This window comes from Lycorma delicatula, chromosome 9, assembly GCF_047948215.1.
Source record: "Lycorma delicatula isolate Av1 chromosome 9, ASM4794821v1, whole genome shotgun sequence".
In the NCBI taxonomy this organism is placed as follows: domain Eukaryota; kingdom Metazoa; phylum Arthropoda; class Insecta; order Hemiptera; family Fulgoridae; genus Lycorma; species Lycorma delicatula.
The window spans coordinates 24,198,566-24,222,885 of record NC_134463.1 but is presented as its reverse complement, the minus strand read 5'-3'; the positions used below and the strand labels follow the sequence as shown (position 1 = coordinate 24,222,885).

Here is a 24,320-nt window from a genome sequence, read left to right as displayed (position 1 = left end):
ATCTATTAATTGTATTTTACAAACTTATCATTATAGCTAAGTCATTAATAGTTTAAATAAATATAATAAATGAAAGTATTTAATTGGACAAATTAGCTATTGTATTTATCGTAAATATAAATTATTTAATTGAATATATACGTGCATTTTCTTATGCACGTAACATATTCTTATGAAATCTACTTATAAAATCTACTTAATGCATACCATGATTCGACTTATGGAAAATTTTGACAAATCTTCATGTTTCACATCCCCCAGACTTCCAAAACCACCATCAGTTCAGAAGTTCATACATACATTTATACATATATTTCACTTTCTTGTGGACATGAAAACTACCATAATTTTGCACAATCACTTTTAAATTGATACAGAAAATATAACTCAAAATCTCGGTTGAGTGATAATGGGCAAAATCGAACCATGGGAGTGGAAATGGAGGGGCTTTTCGAGAAAATAAAATATTGCTATAATTTTCTTATTAAGTAAAATATCAAATTCGTTTCTACTATTCTATGGATAAGGGCCTGCAACTTATCTAAGTAAAGTTTTTGGATATCACCAACCATTGGCCCAGGGATTGGAATAAATGGGGTTTCGAAGACAAAAAAAATCATACCTCCCTTAATAGGCACAGCATCAAATCTGTTTAAAGTGGTCCTCTAAATATTACAAAAAATCATTGTCTGAAACAATTTTCAATATGACCAACTCTTACGGTAAGGGATGACAAAAATGTTGCTGGAATTGTAAAAAGATGGGGCTTGTAGTATGCTAAACATGTGAAACTTTTTTCACATGCAACCATTGTCGTATTGAGTAAATTTGATGTTTTCCTTAATGTTAAGGTGGAAGAATTTTTATCTCCTATTTAGCACAGGTGAATCTACCTCTAAATGAATCTACAGGTGTGCCGAAAGGGAGTTTTTGTTTTTACGTATTAATTAGCTTGTATGCTGTTTCTTTCATTCCAAATCCCTGTCATTCATCTACATCCACTCCGTTTTTCCTAATTAAACTGAGACATCACCTTATAGACTCTTAGTTCCGTTGTCTTCTTAACAAGTAAAGAGTGTAAGTGAGCTTCAATAGGAAGATTTTATTGTATTGTGATGCTATTTATCAAATATGCTGTATAAAAATAGTTTGAATCAAGTATATCAAAAATATTTGATAATATGATAACATGTAATTAGAAATAAGCTACAAAAAATTTGACTGTTGTGGATTTTTTTTTAGATTTAAAAGGTTTATGGTTTCAATTTTTTAAATTATATATATATTTACGCAAATAGTATTTATAATACATTAAAAAATTCATTGAATTTAAAAGTAATGAAATTTATTTGAAAAATGATAATAGTTAAAACTGAAAAAAATGTAGTATTTCAAAGAAAAAAATAAGGTAGTACAGTACAAGAAAAATCTAGAGTAAAACACAGTATAGCAATACAGTCTGATTTTTAAATATAAAATTATTGTAAAATTAATAAAAAGAAAAGAATTATGTCAGAAAGTAATACAGAAATATTGAAAAGAATATATACTAGATATTGTCAAAAAAATAAATTATAATAATTGATTTACCTGATACATTTACTTGTTTGTATTTAAATTTCATCGTGTGTTGTAATTAGATAAAATAATTCTTGAATAATTTTCACAACAATTAAAAAAACACATTTAAAATTAAAAACACGCACAAAAAATGAAAAAAAAAATCGGTAAAAGGTTTCTGGTAGAATTTTAGAGCTAGTGTGGACTGTATTTTTTTGGTGAGATGGTAGATCACCAAAAAAATACGCTTCATTTCATGAAGCAACGCTATGTTCTTCTTGAATCGTTAAATTTAATTTGTTGTCACCCTTGACATTTTAATTGAATTACAATAGTTACATTAAACATAAAAATGTATGACACCTTAGTCATAATTGAACTTGAACATTATCAAGAAACTATGAGTCCCCTTGAACTGAAATGAAAACACAACCGCACTGTGCGGGATCCTGACATAGAATATAACACTAATTGTCCATCCAATGAAAATGTGACTGCACTGGGCAGAACTCTAAGGTAGAATATAACTAACACTAATTGTCCATCTGGACAAAATGAAAAATGCGACCGCACCTTGCAAGATCCTGATGTAGATTACCTAACACTAATTGTCTATCCGGACGAAACGAAAAATGCGACCGCACCGAGTGGGATTCTAACATAGAATAGAAGTAAGAAATTCCTGTTAGCGCTAGACAGCAAATTCCTGACAGCTCGACGTGTAACAGAATAGCTTGAAAAAAGAAATTATAAAAATGTAGTGGCCTATGTGTAAAGGAGACCTTACTGAATGGAATACCAACCTTTTACAAATGACAGCAAGTGAACCAAAACAAATATAATATACATCTAAAAAAGGACGATGATGGTAGTCCACAGCAACCCAATGTGGATTATGATGGTAGTCCACAGCAACCCAATGTGGATTATGATGGTAGTCCACAGTGCGTGACATGTTAAATGGGGTGATTATAGATCTGTTATGGACAAGTAAATTAATTTAGGTAGATATAAAGTATTTTAAGTGTCCATATTGTCTGTTTTGTATGTGATCAAATTCTGAGAAGTTTAGTACTGCAATTGTATTGCGATGAATTAGAAGTTGGAGTGAAGTTTGTTGATGAATGAATGACTTTTTTCATTCTATACATAATTACAAAGGAATGTACATGTATTTCAAATAGAAGTCAAGAAGTAAATGACTTGATAAGCCTGACATCTACTTCTTACCTTCTCTTTGAAATATTTTTTCTGCCTGATGTGTATGTTGCATCTGTTCAACTAGTGAACAATAAGCAATCCCTATACATCCCAATGATGTGAGGATGATTTGTATGACATATAGTCTTGTACAGACTCTGGCCGACATTCCTGAGATATGCGATTAATTGTACCCCAACCAAAAAAGAACATCGATATCCACTATCTAGTGTTCAAATCTGTATAAAAGCAACTAACTATTACTAGGATTTAAACCTCAGAACCTTTGATTTTGAAAATCAGCTTAAAAATTGATTAGCATTGACGAATTAACCACTAGAACAGCCTGATGGGCTTAAACTTATGTACATCCCTTTGTAATTATGTTTAGAATGAGGTGCAGCTTCACAAAATATAATAAATTAATGTTTGTTTACATAACTACAATGTTCACTTATTACTTATAAGTGAAGGAAATTTTCTATATACGGTGGACTTCCTAAATATAATTGTAGACATAGTGAAATAAAAATAAGAATTTATTTAATAAAAACATTGGTTTTTCTTTAATTTTTAGTAAACATTACGTAAATGGGAATAGAATTCTGAGCAATATTAACATAAATTTTCACATAATTGCTCAATATATCCCATCAAATATTCATGAGGGAAATATATATTATACTGAAATATTTCACTGTTAACATTACTTCCAAATACTGCTATTTACTTTATTAGACGTATATAAAGAAACCATCTACAGTACTTAAATAATAAGTAAAATTATATTTAAGTAAATATATTTCTCAAATCAGAGCAGATATAAGGAATAGTGTGCATAATTTGAACTTCAATACATGATATATGTCACATTTTATTACATGAATACAGCAGCATATAAAACCAACAATACAATTTCACCCAAATGTTTTGGATATGAAGTAGACTTTGAAATTTACATTAGGATAAAATTGTCAGTGTTTTATCAAACAACAGACTTTTCAGTACAAGAGAATGTTATCAAATAAAATTTTATGACAAAAAAATACACGAATTTCATAATCAAAATCATTTATCACATTGTTCAACAGGCCTTTTAAAATATTATGCAAATCAATAATTTTAATTATGTCATTAATTGTTTTTATTTATTATTGTCAATTATATGATTAATTCACTTTTTGACAACCTGAATAACATCCTCATCTTGCATTACATGCTGAAGACCAACTCGCTGAGGTGAATATTTAGTGCTTGTTCCCTAAAATCAAAGAAAGAAAAATTCATTAGTTATAAGAGGAAATTTAATATTTAAATTCAATATAACTTAAATAATTACTGAAATCTAACCAGGTATTTCAAGAAACTATTTTTACTAACAATTACTTAACATTAATAGCGAAAAATACAAAAATGTAAAAATAATAATTTTTTAGAAAGTTATTTTTCAAAATACGTAACTTTTTTTCTGATTTATAAATTCACTCACGCAAATCATCATTCAAATTGATTCCGGATGTCATGCCCCTGAACATAGTGTTATGTAAATACAGTAGGATGCAAATTACAGGGAATAATTGTGGCCACATCACTGCTTGACCATATCCATACTTCAAGTTGTCTGTGTAATGAGAGGTTTTTTGTTCTTGGTTATTTAGCAATTTTCATGTATATCTTTTGTAAAAGATTATTTCATTTTTTTATTTAAAAATCATATTTTCACATTTTTTGTTAGTATTTTGAATATAATAATGTACATAACTCCAAGAAAGTGCTTGAAGCTTGTTTCTCTTTCTGAGCATACCAGTATGACACAACATATAGCTTCAGTGTTAACACAATTTAAAGAAACTGATTCTTTTTCAGCTCAAAGAAAAGGCACATATGGTAGTAAAAAGAAAAACTACTCAAACATAGGATCAGCTAAAAGGATCGTGTAAATTTGTTCCACTGGCTGCTAATTCTCAATTTAAATCCCTAGCAGATAATTTTGGATCAAGCTTACGTTTTCTCACTTTTCCTGTGTTGGAATAGTTTTTCTTTTTACGACCATATTTACATTTTCTCTGAGAAGAAAAGGAAACAGATTGTACTAAAAACTAAAAAAACTGGACTAAAGAAGACTGGAAAAATGTTGTATTTTCCGAATCACATTTTTTATGTTCAGGGGCGAAAAGTTACATACATTAGAAAAGCATCAGATGAAAACACATCACTGGCTCATATCCAATCAGTTAAACATCCTCAGAAAAATATTTGTTGAAGTTGCTTTACTTTTGAAGGCCCTTGTTCATTACTTCTGGTAGATGGTATGTTAAAAAGTGATGGATATATCAAGATTCTGATAGAAAGGGTTGTGACAACTTCAAAACAAATTTCCACAAAGCAACAGTGTTGCAACAAGCAAAAAGATGGAAAAGGTTTTTGAAGAATGCAAAAAAGTGCTCCCACAACCAGGCAACTGCCCAAACTTAAACTAAATTGAAAATCTTTGGGCAATAGTTAAAAATGACTCAAAGATTAATTGTACCACCAAAATTGACCTCAATTAAGCAATAATATCAGTACGGTTTCATGATAAAATCATTAAAAAAATATGTAGAACACTTGTTGAATTGATGCCAAATCGTGTACATGAAAAGATTAAGAATAAAAGAAGTCATTATCAATTATCAGATATTTACAAATTGTACAGGTATGATTTTTTCTAAATAAAGTTAATTTTTATTAAATAAAATATATGTGCTGATTAATTTATACATTATCCAAATAACTATTGTTTATTTAGTTTATACAAATTTTGTGCAAGAAATCATAACTTCAACATAAGCCATAGAATAAGTTTACTTCACATCCTACACCAAACATCACATTCATCCAGTCCTGGTACTCTCATTTCTCTCTGGCTAAAATATGCTTGCAACAAATACTTATTCAAAACACATATATTATATAAAGAGAAGCATGTAAACATAATACACTGCCATCCATATATTATATTGATGACCATTCTCCTATTACGTATAGATACAGAAAGAAATTTAAATAACAACAATGATTGCAGATGATCTGATACGAGCTCAACAAGTCACCCCTAAAAGCAGGTTTATATTTTTTTTGTAAAATAACAAGAATAAAATGCCAACTGGAATGAAAAGTGAAGTGGTTTTTTCATTTGCTTAATCACTGAACCAAACACAGCTGCAGATCAGAATGCCAAGCCCTGAAATGAAAGTGAAAATCGATTGGTAATACCACTATGTTCACCAAAGGAACTGGGCAACAGTGAGAACTGTGACTAATATCTTAATACCTCCGGTCCTTAACATGGACTGTAGCCATAATAAAGAATGGGATAAATTGTACACAACAAATTAATACAATTATAAATAAGACTATTAAATGGCAAACCATCAGATACTTTGTAAGACAATTGTTAAACTTTGTAAAGCATTAACAGAACCTTAAATTATATACCACACTAAATTTCAAAGTCATTAGTACATTCTTTAATTATAATGATTAATGATCATAATGTTTCTTTTTTTACCACAATAATAATTATGTGAAAAATTGTTATTATTAGTGTTCTTTTCTTTATTATGACATATTTTCATTACAAGAAATAATTATAATAAAAGAAATGTCTTCCTTGCAATACTTAATTAAGTTGTATAAAATAGAATTTTATATGACATAATATTAAAGGAATTTATTACAATTGCTCATAATTTTTTATTATTATTCAGAATCATACATAATCTTGGTTATGGGCTATGTGAGATTATGCTAGATATTAAATGAAATTGTATTTTATTTAATAGCTATACACACAAAAAAAACAAAATGATTAAATATGAAATTAAAATTTGTCAATTAAAATAAATGTTTACCAACCCATACTAATGCGTATTTAAATGCAGCAGCCAATGTCCTATGAATCGCATGACAGACGTGTTCAACTGTAACACCCCGTCTCAAAATTAAACCATCATCAAAATCAGGAGGCTGGCCAGGTTTCTTAGTGTAAACTCTGATCAGTGACAAATATTCCCATAACTCTTCCAGTAGAAAATCTAAGTTCAATTTCATGTTACAACTAAAAATAAAAAAATTATCATCTAGTTAATGTTATGTTTAAAAACACGCTATGAAAATAAATGATTAAAAATGCATTTAATTCAAATTGTGGGATGAATTTAATGCATTTTTTGCGCATTATCATAATGCTGATATTGTATTGATTAGAAATCAATACGATATAAGAATCTGTTTTATTTGCAAATTATCTCAATTAATAAAGCCATATATCAATACAACTCAATGACAATATACATTTTTCCAAAAATGCAAGCACGCATCGTCTTATTCTAAAAAGGTGTTAGAGCACATGCTCACTGTTTTCAAGAGTTAATCGATTCTCAAGTTTAAAAGAATAATTAATACTAACTAAACTCAAGTATATTACAATGAACTGGTACAAGAAACAGTGTATTAGTGTACTAGAACAGGATTCTCTTAACTTGTGCAAGAAACATTTTTCTTCATTCTCAGTCCTAATATAAAAAAAAAAAAACTATAAATTTATCAAAAAAGCTACTGGATGTAAGACAGAATCTTGATACTAAATTTCATAGCTGTGATCAAAAGTTCAGGTCTGCAATTTCAAAAATGATTTCCTACATTTATTAATCAAACCTGACATTTTATGATAATCAAAACATTACTATGCAGTATAAAAAAACCAAATGCATTATTATGCATTCCTGCTGTTCCATTCTCATAAAATTGTAAAATGTAACTTTTTACTTAATTTTTTTTTGTCACGGTCTAGAATGTTTTATGCTCTCTGAAATATCAACCATTTAACACAAAGACTAAAGTGTGAACATTCTTGAGCTTCGGGTTACATTGAAGGAAGCACGTCAATCGATTTGTAATTTGGGTGTTAAGTATTTTTTCAGTTGTAATATAATTCGTTATACAGTGCTGCATTTTTTTAACTTAACTTTTCTTTTGGTTCTGCCTCTACAAATTAGAAGTGATAATTCCATAAAATTACACTTTCTTTTACAATCATATAACAAAATAAATCAGCTATTTTTATATACTTGGAAAGTTAAAAATAAAAATTAAGTAAGTACTTAATTCTTCATATAATTTATCCATAATCACATCATCATTAGATAAATTAATTTTGTACATATTATTTATTTTGTGACCAGCAAACCTGGTCAGGAGAAAGGTCTGACACACTAAATGTTTATTTTAAATATAAGATCTGAACACAATGTTTATTATTATTTTATTTAGGAGATTTATAAACTTAAAAAAGTCTAATTATATATATATATATATATATATATATATATATATATATATATATATTAATACATTGACAAGATAGAAGTAAAATACATTGAAATATATTTTTAATTAGTAAAATCTAATCTTGATATATATAAAATAAAAAAGATGTACAAAAACCTAAATTGCAAACATATTTAATGAAATTTTTAAACCTGCATTTAAAAGAAAATGTAATTCAATTTATAAAAGAATAAGAAAAACAATATTTTTCAAGTATAAAAACAAAAATTTTAACTTGTAGATATAATTACGAAACATGTTTTTTTTATTCATAATATTAACAAAACTAATAAATGTAAATTCCATTCATATTTTTAGTTTGCAATCACGAAATTTAGAATTTAATTACTACTGTATGACTTTAAAGAATAACTATGTTCTATAAAATGAAAAAAAACTATACAATTCGCGAATGGTAGAGTTACCCATAACTATATTCAACACAAAAATCAAATCACAATATTCATGTGTATATTTAAAATGCACATGTTAAAATACTCTGAGATATTCTACTACACTTATGAAATGGCCATAAAATATTATTAAAAAAATGAGGTGCAAATGTATTAATTCCCTACTTACATATGGTTCTCCTGAACGGAGAGGCGACATTCAAGATGAGTTATTACAGTTTTATACAGAATATATATTATAATACTTAATTAAAATTATGAAATTAAGAATATTAATTTACAAATCCTAACCTTTTTATATGTTTTTAAGTTACTTTAGATGACAATCATATAAATTATAATGAACAGATTTTTATTGTTATAAATATAAATAAAAGAAAACAAATTACTCACCTAACAACAACACTGTTGGGCTGTCTTGCAATACGATCAACTTCTTCTATTGATATCTGATCAATTTTATTATAAACATAAACACACGGTAAATATACTCTGTTAGCAGATATTACGTCAATCAATTCATCTGCATTACAATCTTCTCTGAAGAGTACTTCAGCATTAAATATTTTATATTCATGCAATATCATCTGTACCATTTTTTCATCAACTTTTGTTAAAGGACATGTAGAATTAAATGCAATTCCTCCTCCCTTTTTTACCTGAAAAATAATTACTGAAAAGTTATTATTTATTTACAAAAATAAGTGAAATTCTATAAAATTTATACCCAGAAATAGTGAAAGAACTAAATGCAACTATTATTTTTGGAGTAGTGTAGCTAATCTGGAAATCAATTCTAAATACAATAAAATCGGATATAAAAAAAAAATTAGTAATCTACTTGCTGCAAATGAATAAATTATAATTAAATTCTCTTTTTATAATCTTATGACATTGAATCATGGCAAACAAATAAACTTATGTGACTTTTTTAAAATAATTTTGTTATTTGTAGTATATTTGACAGCTGCCATCATAAAGAATAAAGAAATATTTAAGTGCTTATAAAAATAAATAAATTTTATTGGCCCAATTTCCATGTACATTAATGCTCTTAAATGTCTGTTATGTTATATATAAGCCTACAAAAAGGTTATCCTGCTGCATTGTTAACTTATTCAAAAATAACTTTTGCTTTACCAGGAGTACAATTTTGTGGAAGTCAAGTTTATTATATTATACTTTTAATGTTATTATTATCTTACAGGTACATACTTTATCATTAAACTATTATCACAGATACATATATTGAAAAAACTTTGATAAGGACACCATGAATTCCTTGTATGCCTATTAAATTTACATATACACATTTAAAAAAAATGAAAAGTACATAAAATTTTATTTCATTAATAACTCAAAAAATTTTTTTTTTACATTCAGCGGTTAATAATTATCAATAATTCAATATATTTAAATTAAAAAAATTAGATAAAATCAGATTCGAACTGATGTTGATCCAAATATTTCATTAATTAAAATTTGTTTTGGCTATAACTCTGGAACCAATGAAAATAAGTACCACTTATTATGATGTATCATTGAAAAGATCTTAATAAGGAAGGGCTTACTGCAGTTAAGAAAAAATTCAATTTTTTTTTAATTTTGAGCTTTTTTAGACACTTTTGGTTCAGTCGATTGCAATCAAAAGGGGAGGTACACAACTAGATGTTAACAACAGTCAACATTACATCCAACATTTCGTTTTTGTTATGCAATCGTTAGGCTAATCGTTTTTATTATGCAAGAGACATATGTACAAACAGACGTCATGCTGAAACTAATCAAAATGGATATTTCTGTTGAAATCTGAAAACGGAAATTTTTTAGAATTACAATAATTCCTTTACTTCGTATAAGGAAGTAAATAGTCAAATATCTAAAGATGTATAAAAGGTACCATCAATGATTGAATTGTCTTGAAATAAATCATCATATATAAATACTGTGGTAATTGTAAAGTGAAAAAAAACAAACAATTCTCGTAAAACCAGTGTCAAATTGCCATAAAAAAATTATTTTTATTTAAAATTTGTTTAAAATGCAATATAAAATAAATAATAAATTTACCTTAAAATAAATATTTGGCTTCTTCTTATTTAATCTAATACCGACAGTTTCTAACTCTTTCTGTAGTAAAGCCATCTGAACTCCTTGTTTGGTTGCATCTAACATCATTAACACCAAATCTGCAGTACGAGCTACGGCTATGACCTAAATGAAAATAAAATCACATTATAAAAGAAACAAAGCAAGCTGCAATGTTACAGCAGATATTTAAAAAAAATAAATTAGTAAATTTTAAAAAATTTACTAATTACAACTGATAATTAGGTGATTCCTAAATATCAAGAGAAAGAAGATCTCATATGTCAATAGAAAACTAAAACTGGAAGGGCTTTCCAGATGTTCACATAACCTTATTCTTTAATTTAATTTAATTTTTTCCCTTAATGTAATTAATTAATGATTTATTTTTTAACTTAATATATTAGTTTTTAAAGTGTAATGAAGTTTGAATTAATTTAGAAGTGATTTACACAAGGTTTGAAAATAAAGCATCAGTGATTCTGTATCAAGATCAGACTTTATATGTAACTGAACTTAATTTATATAAAAGAGAAAATAACCTCAACATAAGTTTGCCTTTGGGTATAACAAATTTCTGAATTTTGAAAATAATTTTGGTACTTAAATTGATGTCCCTTTAAACTGCTTTTCTTCTGCTTGAAATAAAAAAAATATTAAATTAGGTATATTAAAACAGGATTTTAATTAAATATTAAAATAGGGTTTTTACACTTCTACTTATGAAATAGTGTGTATAATAACTAAATCAACTTTTAAATAGAAACTCTTTGGATTACTTCAAGTAATTAAAAAAATGCTTATGGTATAAAGTTATTAGTGACTTTATAAAGTAATTTTACATTTCATCATGAACAAAGCTATTGAGCAGATAATAAATCATTACAGAATAAGCATAGTAATTTTGTTTTTATGAAGATCAAATCAATATATTTTGTTTCACTTCTGAAGTGACTTATTTAATGGTAAACTTGTTACCACTTTAAAATATTTATTGCATATGTACATTCTAATTGTACTATGTCTTAGGGCCTTCAAAATACCAAAACAAATTTTCTGGATGCCAAAATGAACTGTCACAGTTAATTTATAATCTTTAATTAAAAAGAAAAAATACAATGATAAAACCTCTAATAAATTTCATTTATTAAAACTGTTTTAATGAGTATTTTACTAAGTCTAATATAGTATGTTTGAAAATTAGCAGCACACTCTAGTACAACATGTAAAATTGACTTTCCTTACAGTATTTGTTGGAAATGGTCCCCATGAACATCCAGACATATCTGCACGTGTTTATTCTTGTTCTCAAAGATTCTCACAAGTTGTTTGTATGGAATAGCAGTTTAAAGGAGGTTGTGATGGGGTTCCTTGATAAACAATACTTTTTCCATAATCCCAGAAGTAAAAATACAGTGAACAGTTTGGAGAATGAGATGGCCACAAACCCTTAGAAATGATCCAATCTCAAAATACCCTCTTGCATTAAATCCAAGGACTGTATGCGCAGTCCAAAAAGTGTCTTGTTAAATCCAAACACTATTAATTTCATCCTCAGTTAGCTCTCCCATGAACTGGTGAATGATTTCACTATAATGAGCTGAATTTATTGTTCCTGTGAACAGTAATGGAAACACTAGGTAGACAATTCTTCTCTTGGATATTTCAATCTACACCCTAAATCTTCTGGTCATATACAGGAATTTCAAATGCAGCACATGAGTTGTTAGCTTGTTTCTTATCTCATTAAATTTCTCGATTAATGCTTTTATACTATGCCAATTAGCAACTGGCGTACCTGGAAATCTAACAAACAACTAGTCTTTCACTGTGTATGTACTCAACATGCTCACAGAAGATTTATTCAATGAGAAATATTTACTTAAGTTAACACCATTCTGAGTTCATATGGAAAGACGTGATCTCAATCATTAAAAGGCAATGAACAAAGAACCAGACACAATTTCTCATCTCAAGGTCACTAGACTGGATGGCAGCAAACAGCACACAACACAGGCTTACCAACCTTTGCAGAAAGATTATTCGCAGTGCAAGGATTACAATTTCTTAATATACAATAATGTTTATATAGGTTTAAGTAGTTACTTAAGATTATAATTGTTTATATAGTCATTTTTCAAACGCACTGTATATCAATATAATAAATGCTTCTACGATAAACTCTTCCATTAGTGTTTTTGTGATAAATTACATATTTATTACATCATATTTATATTATTTATTTCTATTTCTGTACTCATAGTAACTACATGCAATGCCCAATTACAGCTGTTTCTTTTTTCTACGATAAACATGAGAAATAAATTTTGCTAATTTATGAAAAGATACCAAACCTGGCTGGGATTTAACTCAGAACTTTCTGAGTTCAAACTCATTTTATAGAGTTTTAGATAAGATTTTATACATACTGCATGCTAAAGGCAAAACTTTGATAATAGAATTTCACGATTATTTTTTGCAGGAAATTTGTAATACCATAACATGTATTAATTTCACTTCATATATAATTCAAGTATATCATTAAATGTAAGTATGTATCAAATGTAAGTATATCATTAAATGTAGTTCACAAATCCAACACTGTTAAAATATTTCTGTTTTATATTACTAGGACTGAATTATGCTTACAATCAAGATACAAAAAAATGCATGTGATGAACTGCTAAGAACAAATTCTACTAAAAACTTTAACTACAAAACAAAATGTGAAATTATAATTTACCTGACGTCCTCTGCCCTTGCCCTGAGCAGCACCTTCAATAATTCCAGGAAGATCAAGTAATTGAATACTAGCTCCTTTATAATCAATAACACCAGGAATGCATGTTAAAGTTGTAAATTCATATGATGCAGCTTCACTCTCAGTTGCAGTCAATGTACTTAATAATGTTGACTGTAAATAAATAATAGAAATAACATTTTTTAAATAAACTTATTTGATTATTAACGTAAAGAAATTATTTACATGAAATAAAATCAGCCTTTTTACGCTGATGTGATTTTATTTATATCAAAGTATGTCGCTAATTTTAGAATGTTTCCTTATGATATTCATAATGAGAAATACCACTGAAATTATTAATTTAAATACAAGTTTCAGTTGCTGATTATTTAAATTGTGGGCACTAATTTGTTACAGTCAATTATTTGTAACTGAAACTTGTTTGAATTTTTATAAGTTCTTTATTTACTGTTTGAAAATCTTAATGGAAATATTCATTTCACTTCATAAAATAACACACTTAATTATCATTACTGAGCACAGTTTGATAACACTAATTAATTAACCTTTTATGTTTACAATGGTAAAATAAAATTAACAAAAATATCAACTTCATATAAATATAATAAATATATTTTATATTATATAATAAATACATTATAAAAGCCACTTAAATGTTAACACTGAATTTAGAATTATATCAATAGCACTATTCATGAATTACTCATAATGCAGTTTCAAACTAAAAAGAAAAAATAGTAAGTGTCTCAATACTGTTGAATACTTCAACTGTTAATAAAATTACCTTTCCAACAGATGGAAATCCAATAAGGGCAACACGAGCATCTCCAGATTTAAGGACATCAAAACCCTCTCCCTTTTCTTGTTTTTTTGATGGTTCTAAAAGTTGTGCTCTGTATTTAGCAAGTTTTGCTTTAAGGACACCTAAATGATACTCAGTTGCTGAAAAGATAAAAAATAGAATCAACAATAGTCATTAAAAATAACAAAAATTGCAATATAAAGTATTATTACCATCATTTTTCTTTTTCTTTCAATTATAATTAAATCAAAAACTTAGTTTTATTGTTAAGATAACATCATAACACAACTAAAGGAAAAAAGTACATTGCATAAATATGCAAAGAATAAAGAAAAATTGATAATCAGTCTAAATAAAAAGTAATACCAGCTGTAGTTTGACTTAAGAATCAGCAGAAATGCAATTGATAGTTCCCTTGTGTACACCATTTTTAATTAGTGAATTTAGAAATGGGAATCTGCAGGAATAGTGGATCTTATAGAAAGAATAAAAATTTACATGGTAAAAGTCATTCATAATACTTTTTGTGAAATATGTTAATCTATGGTGATAACCAACAGACCCAATAGAATTCAGTTTCCTGATGAGCTGCTTGTTTTTATGAAGAACAGATAAGCATAAACAATGATCCAAGGACAAGAAGGTTGAAACATTAACAGATGAGTAAAGTGTGTAACTTGTATCAGATCTAGATCATTACGCAATAAAGCAAGGAAATACCTCAAAATTATATTGTAACTGGAATTCCAGCAATATCAATATTCCAAATTTAAAAAACAAATTGGAGAAAGGAAAATTTTTGTTCAAATGGATCTCTGCGTTCTAAGAGAAACAGAATCCCTTGGACATTATAACATACTTGAAACAAAGATTTTTCACTGAAGGTGGTCATCATTCTTGTTCTACAATGCAATTTAAACGAGTAGAGAAGTCTATCCTCCCGGCAGCAACCCAACAAAAACTTCAATGAGTGATTACAATTAACGGGCAATCATCATAAAGTTCCAAATTAAATATTTGACAGTAATATATAAATTATTTTTTATTTCACATAAATGTGCAAAAAAAGGCAATTTGACTAGAGATGGTTCATTTATTTTTCATGACAATACATCCTACACTTTGAGAAAATTTGGACCGATTTTCTGAGTAAATAAAAGTTGGGAAACATTACCTCTACATCATACAATCTGCTACACTTTGATTTGTTCTCAAAATTAAAAGAACCAATGTGAGAAATTACTTTTCCTCCTTGGAAGAGTTTTCTGCAGAAGTTGCAAGTCACATCCGAAGGCTGAACTAAAGTTTTAACCTACTAGCACAGAAAATCTTCCAAATCATAGGAAAGCAGTTATTGAGAAACATTAAGAACTAAATAAAAGGAGTGTAAAGCAATACAACCTAAAATAAAATATAAATGAAGTAAAATAACAGTGTGCATTATTTATGTATTGTCTTTAAAAAAAACAATTATTACAGTAGAAACCTTACTCAAAAATATATTCATTAGGGTTTAGAATATAATGAAGGCATTATTCATGTTTGAACTTTAATCATTATTACTAAATTGCTTTAATGAATGCATACATTGCTTTACTCATAGAAACTAAACACAAACAACAAAAATACAAATTTGAAAGGAAACTACATACATCATTAACCTTGATGATCATCATAACATTGTCAAATGACACTTTATTATAAATCATTGACTGCTGTAATTTATTCTTAATTCATTTCTACTTTTTATAATTCCAGGATGGTATTCAAAAGTTAAAATTATTTAATTGTAAGGGAGGATTACAACTCACAATTGGAGCACACATTTTGTTTTTTAACAAAAAAATCTTTAATGTGACCATAGTCATTAAGCCAGAAGTTACTAAGATCTACCTCAGAAAACAGTACAGGAGATATAAATATGAATTCAGCATGTATTAGTAACATCTCAGTAGTTAAGGCTGAGGCATTCTGTCACTCACATGTGCAAGTGCAATTATTGCTTTATGCATTTAATAATGTACTGTGATAGCTTACAGTAGCTTACCAGACTTACTTATCTGGTGCCCTGGATGCCAATGATAAGCAATTAAAAATTTTGTTATGTTTTTGTTATTGATGTTTAATAATTATATCATTTGTAATACTTCACACCATTATTGAGTTCAGGAAAAAAGTATTTCAGTATATGTTAACTTGTTACTTTGTACAGTAAGATACATTTTTATAACAATTTTATTCAGTTTATTTTCATTAATTTTATTTGACCATTAGTTTTTGTGCCAATCAAGTTTTAGCAATGAGTGATTCTATCGTAAAACATACACTGCGAAAACCCTTACTCCAAAAAGAAAATAATCAGCACGTACACATAATCTTAAATAAGATAATTCTGAAACTGCAGTCAGAGAGACATTGCTTGGAAAGCAAGTAGTACAAAAGGCGTTAGTGAAAGAATTTTCAATATAATAAAGAAAAATAAAATTGATGGTAAACATGTTACCCCTAAAAAGACCCATAAGCATGTGAAAACAATAGAAAAGTTGGAATATTTTACTAAAATCCTTATTAAAAAAAAATTTGTTTTTAAAAAACAAGCTTCATAACTTAATTTTTTTAAATCTGAATTTTCATTTCATGTCCAGAAAAAATAATTCTTTATTGATTGAACGCAAAGATATTATTTCATGGCTTAGGGACTATTTAAAATAAATTAAGTGATTTTGAGAAGAGGGTAGGAAAATTTATTATCTAGATGAAACTTGTGTTAATTAATGCAGGACATGTACGAAAAATGTATGCGTGGTTAAAGAAATAACGAGCACAAAAAAAAAACACTGTTATGAAAGGTTTGTCAACTGGGTTGAAAACCTCAGCTGGAGAAGGTAAATGATTAATAGTAATGTAGGAAGTGAAAATGGGGTTTTGAATGGTGGTTTATGGATTCCATGAGTATCACAATGAAATGAATGGTAACAATTTTATGCAATGGTTTAAAAAAATTGTCAAAATTGTTGCTGAAGGATCTGTCATATTATTGGATAATGTACTGTAACATTGCCTGAAAACTGAAAAAATTAAAATGCTTCAACCTGTAAATCAGAAATTGTGTACACCAAAGATATGTTAAAAGTACAACTTTGAAAAATGGTAAAATCAACTAAATAAAAATACATTCATCATAAAGTAGATGATACTGCAAAATAAATAAAAAATGTGTCTTGTTGCATCTTCATTCATATCATTACAAACTTACCCTGTTAGAATTGATATGGGCACAAATTGGGAGTAATAACGCATTAGGAGTGATGTAATACTTAATAGAGTAGATGCAAATGCTTGAAAAAATTGCATTCAACATGTAATTAAAGAAGAAACAAAAGCATTAGAAGTGTGCAGACAGTTTGTGTAAAAATGTTATTGAAGATATAGTGATGAATTTAGGGAACGTGACAGTAGTTCAACAGACAGTAACTTATTGAGTATTGAAGAAATACATTAAGGTAACAAATATTTTTTCTGTGTTACTTGAAAAAATTTTAATATAACAGTAATGTACTTTGTTAACATTTTTATTTTTTGGTTAAATACTATATAACATTTTTCCATGATTTTTCTAATTTTTTTATTACAATTTATCTTTACTTATTTTTATGTTAAAAGTACAGAGAATTTTTTCTTACTCATTTGGATTGCGCTAATTAAATTAAATTATAATCATCATACTGTTATGTTTTGGTTTGCTGCACGCTTTCATGAAACAAATTATAAAACTCTCAAACATAATTGTTAAGTAAATAATGAAATTTAATAATAGTTATGTTTTTAAAAGTTAAACATACTGCTTTTTAAAATTTTTATACAGAGTCATGAGGAATACTTCATGACCATTAAAAAACTATTATACTTAAAAACATTAGAAAAGAAATATCTATCCTTTTCTAATCAGAAAATAAAATATCAAATTTTGTGTAAATGTGTGAAAAAAAATGTTTATCACATGATTAGAAAAGCATATGTCCCTAACATAAAAAATTGCCCATATTTTTTTAATGGCAAGTTATCCAATTAAGTTTTTCAATTAACAAAATGTTTTGAACATTAAAAATGTGAAATTGGGAAAAATTTTTTTTTCATTATGTTGGTTCCCATACTGAAGGGAAGCTTTGGGTAAAATTAATTTTTAAGAGAATAATCCATAAATGGTGATAATAAATTAAAAAAAAAAACCTTTTACAATTTTTAAAATACAAACATACAGCCATAATTCTAAATATACAAAAATGTAATTTTCTAAGTGGTGAAAATTTTTGGCTACTTTTTTCCAAATAATAATAAAGAATAAGAGCAATAACAAAATTACCATTACTACATTTTAAATGCAATGAATAAACTGCAAGATGTATTTAAACAATTAGGTTTTTTTTTTTAATTAAAAGAATATTTTCTGATACCACAGACCATTGGAGTATGAGATATTGGAGTATCAACAAAGATTGTTTGAAGGCCTACTGATGTAGAAAATATAGATCTAAAAAACTCCCATTTAACTCAAAGAAAAATATTAAGTCACTTTTTGGGGACGGGTGAATATTAAATAAAATTTTTAGCAATTTATGTTGATAAAAAAAAATTTGAAAAAGTTTTTGCTCAAGGGCCCCAGTAAAGATATGAAATTTTATTTCATCCAACACCACTACCCTTTTTCCAATTTTTGCAAAAATTTAATACATTCTTTCCTCCCCAAAGGTAGTGCCTGACAACCAGTTATGAAGAAAATTGGCCAATAACATCCAGAGTAAGAAGACCAAATGCAGGCCAACATACATACGTAATGTACAAACATCCATCTGACAAAAATAGATTTTTCTGTCTAAGAGCACTGGAATAAATTTTTTTACAGGTTCTCTACAATTTATTCTTTTTATTTATGTATCTTCTTAAACCACAAAAATTAAAAACATCTGATTTGTTTTTTTATCGATCTATCCACTTTCCCATTATTGCTATAGTAGCATATGAGTATCACTATAGCTGATAAAAGTTTTGATAATGTTTTCAAAAATATAACACTCATCAGTTAAACAGGAGCTGCTTTTAAAGAAATTTCCATTTTTGGATGCATTACTACAAGCTCATGAAATTTTCATATTCATTAAATTTTAATACAAATGTATAATAATGAAGAGAAAAATTATCTGAGAATAAAAAGGGACGCAACCATAATTCTTTAAATTCTCTTGAAAGGTTATTGGAGTCTTTTTTACTACAAAGGCAGCACTTGATTTAGTAATCATAGTACTGTATGAAGCCATTATTAAGCTTTGGTGTAGATAGCTATTGGTTCATTTCAATGTTTGTTAAATTAAGGGGACCAGAAAACATCCCTTAAGGGTTTTTTTATCTGAAGGATAATTTTTCTTCTAGCCCTAGGAGGGCTAGGAAAAAATACATCAAATTCTTTTTAATTAAAAGGGCTGTTTGCAATTTTATACAGTTCAAAAATATCAGCATCATGCCTTTTACATTTAAGGTTTGATACTGTATTTAAAATCGTTTTATCTAAGTAGGTTGTTTTGAAACACTTTGCAACAGTTCAGTTTTAAGTACTGTCTCCAATAATGAACTCACTACATGTTATCTCTAAAAGATAACTCACAAAGCACATTTCCAAGATTTCATTACGTGCACTATATTATATTTTTCGTAACAATCAATGAAATTAATTCCACAATTTCAATAAAAATAAAAAAATTACAACTTTTTTCTCCATAAATGGAACTATATATTCTTACAGAAATTCTAATAATAAAACAGTGTATGAAGTTTTTAAACAGTCCAAGTACACATGTAAAAAATAAAATTAATTCAGCCTTTTATTTTCTTGGCGTATAAACAACGGCAAATATTTCAAATGGTTAAACATATCATCAATTAACGAACACAGATATAAACAAAAAATTCTACGATACATCACAAAATTCGGAACGTGTTTAATTCGTTTTGGCAACTGCTTAACGTTAGTTTCTTGAAAACTGTTAATTATTCTCTTTCTTTTTCTTATGAGAAGCAATCCCTACTGTAAGCACAAAGATTTCCAATGAAACACTAAGATTAATAGAATTCGTTGATCTAATGCACTCTATCAAAATTAGGTTATTCAGAAAACTAACAGCCCGGTCAGCAGTACGTAGGAAAGTACAACAATAACTCACAAAGTTCAAATTTAAAAACGTTACAAAATATAAAATGAAATAATCAAGATAATTAAAATTAAACGATAAACAATAATTAAAAAAACAATTTCCAAATTTGGTTAAATTCTTACCCTTATTTTTTTGAGTTCTTGCAATCTCTTTTTCGATTTCAGATATTTTTTCTAGAATACCCATAACGGAAGTTGAAAATTAATTTCAGTGAATATATAACTAAACCGCCTAAAGATTAAAAGAATTCAACTAAAAGAGAAAATAAAATTTAACCTAAAAATCACACTACACGTTACTAACACCATATTACAGTCTGGTAAAATTGTAGTATGGTGACACTGTCCAAGACAGAATTAGTACTTTGAGACAAGTAGCGAAATCTATTAGAGACGCCAGTTATAACTCATTCGGTTCAATCCTGGCAACTTTATCAAAAGTATTGCCACTATGTAAGTTAGTTTAGAACCGCGTAAGAAATATTATTCAGTTAAATAAAATACGGAGTTTAGGCGTCACACATTAAAAAAAAAATTAAATTAGAGTCTCCAGCGAGGAAATTGACATACTTCACAGGTGTATTCTCTACTCAAATGAAAAATGTTCACGTAAACATAGGTCTGGAAACGCTTCATTAGCGAATTACAACTAGCGAAAGATTTCGCCTGGAATTCAGCTGCCCCGATGAAATGAGGTTGTACTGAAATTTTTAGGATTAATTGAGGGCCGAAATTAATGGTTTTCTATGGTTTTTGAGCTGAAAAATAGAATAAAATAGATTCTAGAACTTTATCTCCACTAGTTTTCATGATATCCGAAGTAAAACTGAAAGATTTGTTGTCTGGAAACGGTTTTTTTAGGTTTACAATACAATAAATTTGTTAAATGCGTAAAATTTATTAACAAAACTTAAATAGAATTTAATTCTAAAAATAGTTATGTAAATAAGTCCAATAAAAATCAAATAAACATTTTAAGAAATCATATTTTACTGAAGAAGAAACAGAACAAAAATAAATGAAATGACTTACATGTTGGAAATGGATTATTATCAGTATACGTATTAAAATTAATTATGGTATTTAATTTAATTTTTTAAATTAATTTTTATACCTTACAGATACTGTTCAAAATGATTTCCTTGATAATATCAAAAAAAAAAAGAAAAGGAAATGAAGTCTGATTCAAACCGATGAGCCTTCCTTTTGTAAGATCCAAATACCTTATTAATTAAACTTTTACTTGGCTATAACTCTGGGACTAATGCAAATAATAACCAGTTATGATATATCATTGAAATCTCTGATATATCTTTCAATGAGGGCTTATTGCTGCAGTTAAGAAAAAGTCCAGAATCCAGATTTTTTTGTTTTTTTTTGACACAATCAATTGCAATTAAAAGGGAAGGTGCACAACTAGATGTTACTAAATCCAAAATTTCAACATACTACAGCTAATCGTTCGTATGTACGTCATGCTGAAACTATTCAAAATGGATATTTTTGTTGAAAATCTGAATACCAAAATTTTTCAGGATTACAATACTTCCTTCACTTATACAAGGAAGTAAAAAACGGTTTTCAGACAACAAATCTTTCAGCACTTTACTTTGATACAATGTTTACTTAGGATACAATGAAAACTACTGGAGGTACAGTTCTGGAACCTATTTTATTCACTTTTTCAGGTAAAAAACAATAGGAAACCATTACTTTTGACCCTCAATTAACATCCTAAAGATTTCAGTACGACCTCATTTTATCAGGTAGGCTGATTCCAGATGAAATATTGTGTTAGCTGTAAATTGCTAATGAAACATTTCCACACCTATGTTTATGTGAACTTTTTTCATTATTTTGATGAGAGAAATACACCTGTGAATTATGTCGCTTTCCTTGTCGAACACTATTAAATATATTTTACATTATCTGAGAAGCAACACACTTTCATTTGCGATGAGAGGTGTTTACAATTTATTACATTAAGATTCAAAGTATAGTATTTATTTAGCCAAATATATATTATTCTTTTTCAATTAATGAAAGTAATGGGTGTCTTTTTTAGAGTGATAGAACTTTGAATTGAAATAAAAAAAAACACACAATAAATAAAAACACATAAAAATGTAAGTTTGAAGCCAATTTTGTTTTTATCTGAAAGATAACTTTCTGTCACTTAATTTTTGAAAATAATTACTGGCATATGTCCACCACAACTAGCTTTGATAAACCAGATTCGATCAGTCCAGTTTTGAACCACTTTTTCAAGTAATTGGGGATGTTAATAACACGAGTTAGGATTGCTGGTTTAACCGTGTTTTCAACCGTCAATTGTTGCTGGTTTATCAGCATAAACCAGAGACTTCACGTATCCCCAAAGAAAATAATCCACTCACATTAGGTGACATGATCTTGGAACCCAATTCACTGGACAATTTCATGAAATAATTTTGTCGTTTCAATAAATTGATTGTTTCAATAGCAGTATGAGATGTGGCACCATCCTGCTGAGACCAAAGCTGTTGCAGGTCGATGTCATGCAAATTTGGAAACAAATAATCACTGATCATTGACCTGTAACGATCATCATTGACAGTAATATGGGCTCCAGCCTCATTTTTAAAGAAATAAGAACCAACGATACCTCCAGCATATAACCCACACCATACAATACATTTTTCAGGATGCAATTATTTCATTATTGCATTTTATTTACATTTTATTTTAATGGTTGAACTTAAAAAAAACTATTTAACATTTTCATAGAAGACTGTACTCAACGTTGTGTTCCCGTGACAACAAACATTGTTCGTGAAAGAGCGTTAAGTTTGTATGAACTATTAAGACCTAAATACCATGATTGATATCAACCCATTCAATGCAAGGAAACGATGGTTTGAAAATGTTAAAAAACGTTCAAACCTGCATAACATTTTGATTCAATGTGAATCAGCCATTGCAAATGAAGAAGCCGAATAACTCAAAAAATATCTATAAATTATCATAAAGAAGGATGATACACGTTACGGTAACTATTTAATGTTGATGAAACAGGGATTTTTTGAAAAAAAAATGCCTAAATGTACTTTTATCATAAAAAATTAAAGTCATATGCCCGGTTTTAAAGTATCTAAAGATCGATTCACACTTTTACTTGGATGAGACCCGAAGAGGTACTGTAAATTACATCTTTGCTTATATATCACTCAGAAAATCCCCATGCTTTTAGAGGAATTAACAATCTCTTCCGTGTATTGGACATCCAACCGAAAAGCTTGGGTAACGAGGCACATTTTTTCCATCGATTTAATAATTGTTTTAGCCTGCGATTCAAAGAGTTTTTTCAAGTGGTTTATGCGACTAACAGTTCAAGTAATGAGATCTGTGATTTGTGAATGTTGTGGAAAAATGTAACAACATCCTTCATGCTGTAGGTAATATTAGCAAAGCTTGGAAAGAAATCAAAGAGAGTACACTTTGTGAAGTGAGGTACAAGCTGCATCAAGATAAAGATCAAGATCAGAATGCATTTCATGATAATGGACAAGGAATTACAGGTACTATTAAAAATGAAGTTTTGCATCTTGCCAGCAGTGTAGGGCTTAAAGTAGATGCTGAAGATATAAATGAACTTGTCGAAGGCAATAAGCAATTTTTAGAAAATGAATATTTGTTAGCACTAACCAAGTCGCCAGATGACAATTCGAGTAGGAGTGATACATTTAAATCAGGGTCATCAAAAATTGACAGTGGTGAACCTTCAACCTCATCCTCCATTTCTCAGCCAGAATTAACAGTAAAAGGATTACAGGAGGCATTAGGATACATCAAAAAATTTTGTGAACTAAAAACAATCCTGATCAAGAACAAGGTAGAAAAGTTGTAAATGGATTGTTAGGTGATATGAAATGCTATAAG

General features: G+C 28.1%; 1 protein-coding gene across 1 annotated transcript; it reads right to left on the bottom strand.

Annotated features, from left to right (window-relative positions):
• Positions 1 to 3,814: 3,814 nt before the first annotated feature.
• LOC142329845 (developmentally-regulated GTP-binding protein 2) lies at positions 3,815 to 20,775 on the bottom strand. The gene is made up of 7 exons (XM_075374708.1): positions 20,526 to 20,775; positions 14,180 to 14,337; positions 13,375 to 13,545; positions 10,614 to 10,757; positions 8,937 to 9,202; positions 6,658 to 6,859; positions 3,815 to 4,021 (listed from the first exon to the last, which is right to left on the bottom strand). Exons 1-7 carry the CDS (start codon positions 20,587 to 20,589, stop codon positions 3,935 to 3,937), a joined length of 1,092 nt encoding a protein of 363 aa, XP_075230823.1. The 5' UTR covers positions 20,590 to 20,775; the 3' UTR covers positions 3,815 to 3,934.
• Positions 20,776 to 24,320: the final 3,545 nt, after the last annotated feature.

Coding starts and splice junctions, on each gene's coding strand:
- LOC142329845 (XM_075374708.1), bottom strand. CDS start 20,589: ATGGGTATTCTAGAAAAAATATCTGAAATCGAAAAAGAGATTGCAAGA. Junction 10,758..13,374: donor GCAAGGGCAGAGGACGTCAG/GTAAATTATAAT, acceptor ATTTTCATTTAG/GTCATAGCCGTAGCTCGTAC. Junction 6,860..8,936: donor CCCAACAGTGTTGTTGTTAG/GTGAGTAATTTG, acceptor TTTTATTTTTAG/TTGTAACATGAAATTGAACT.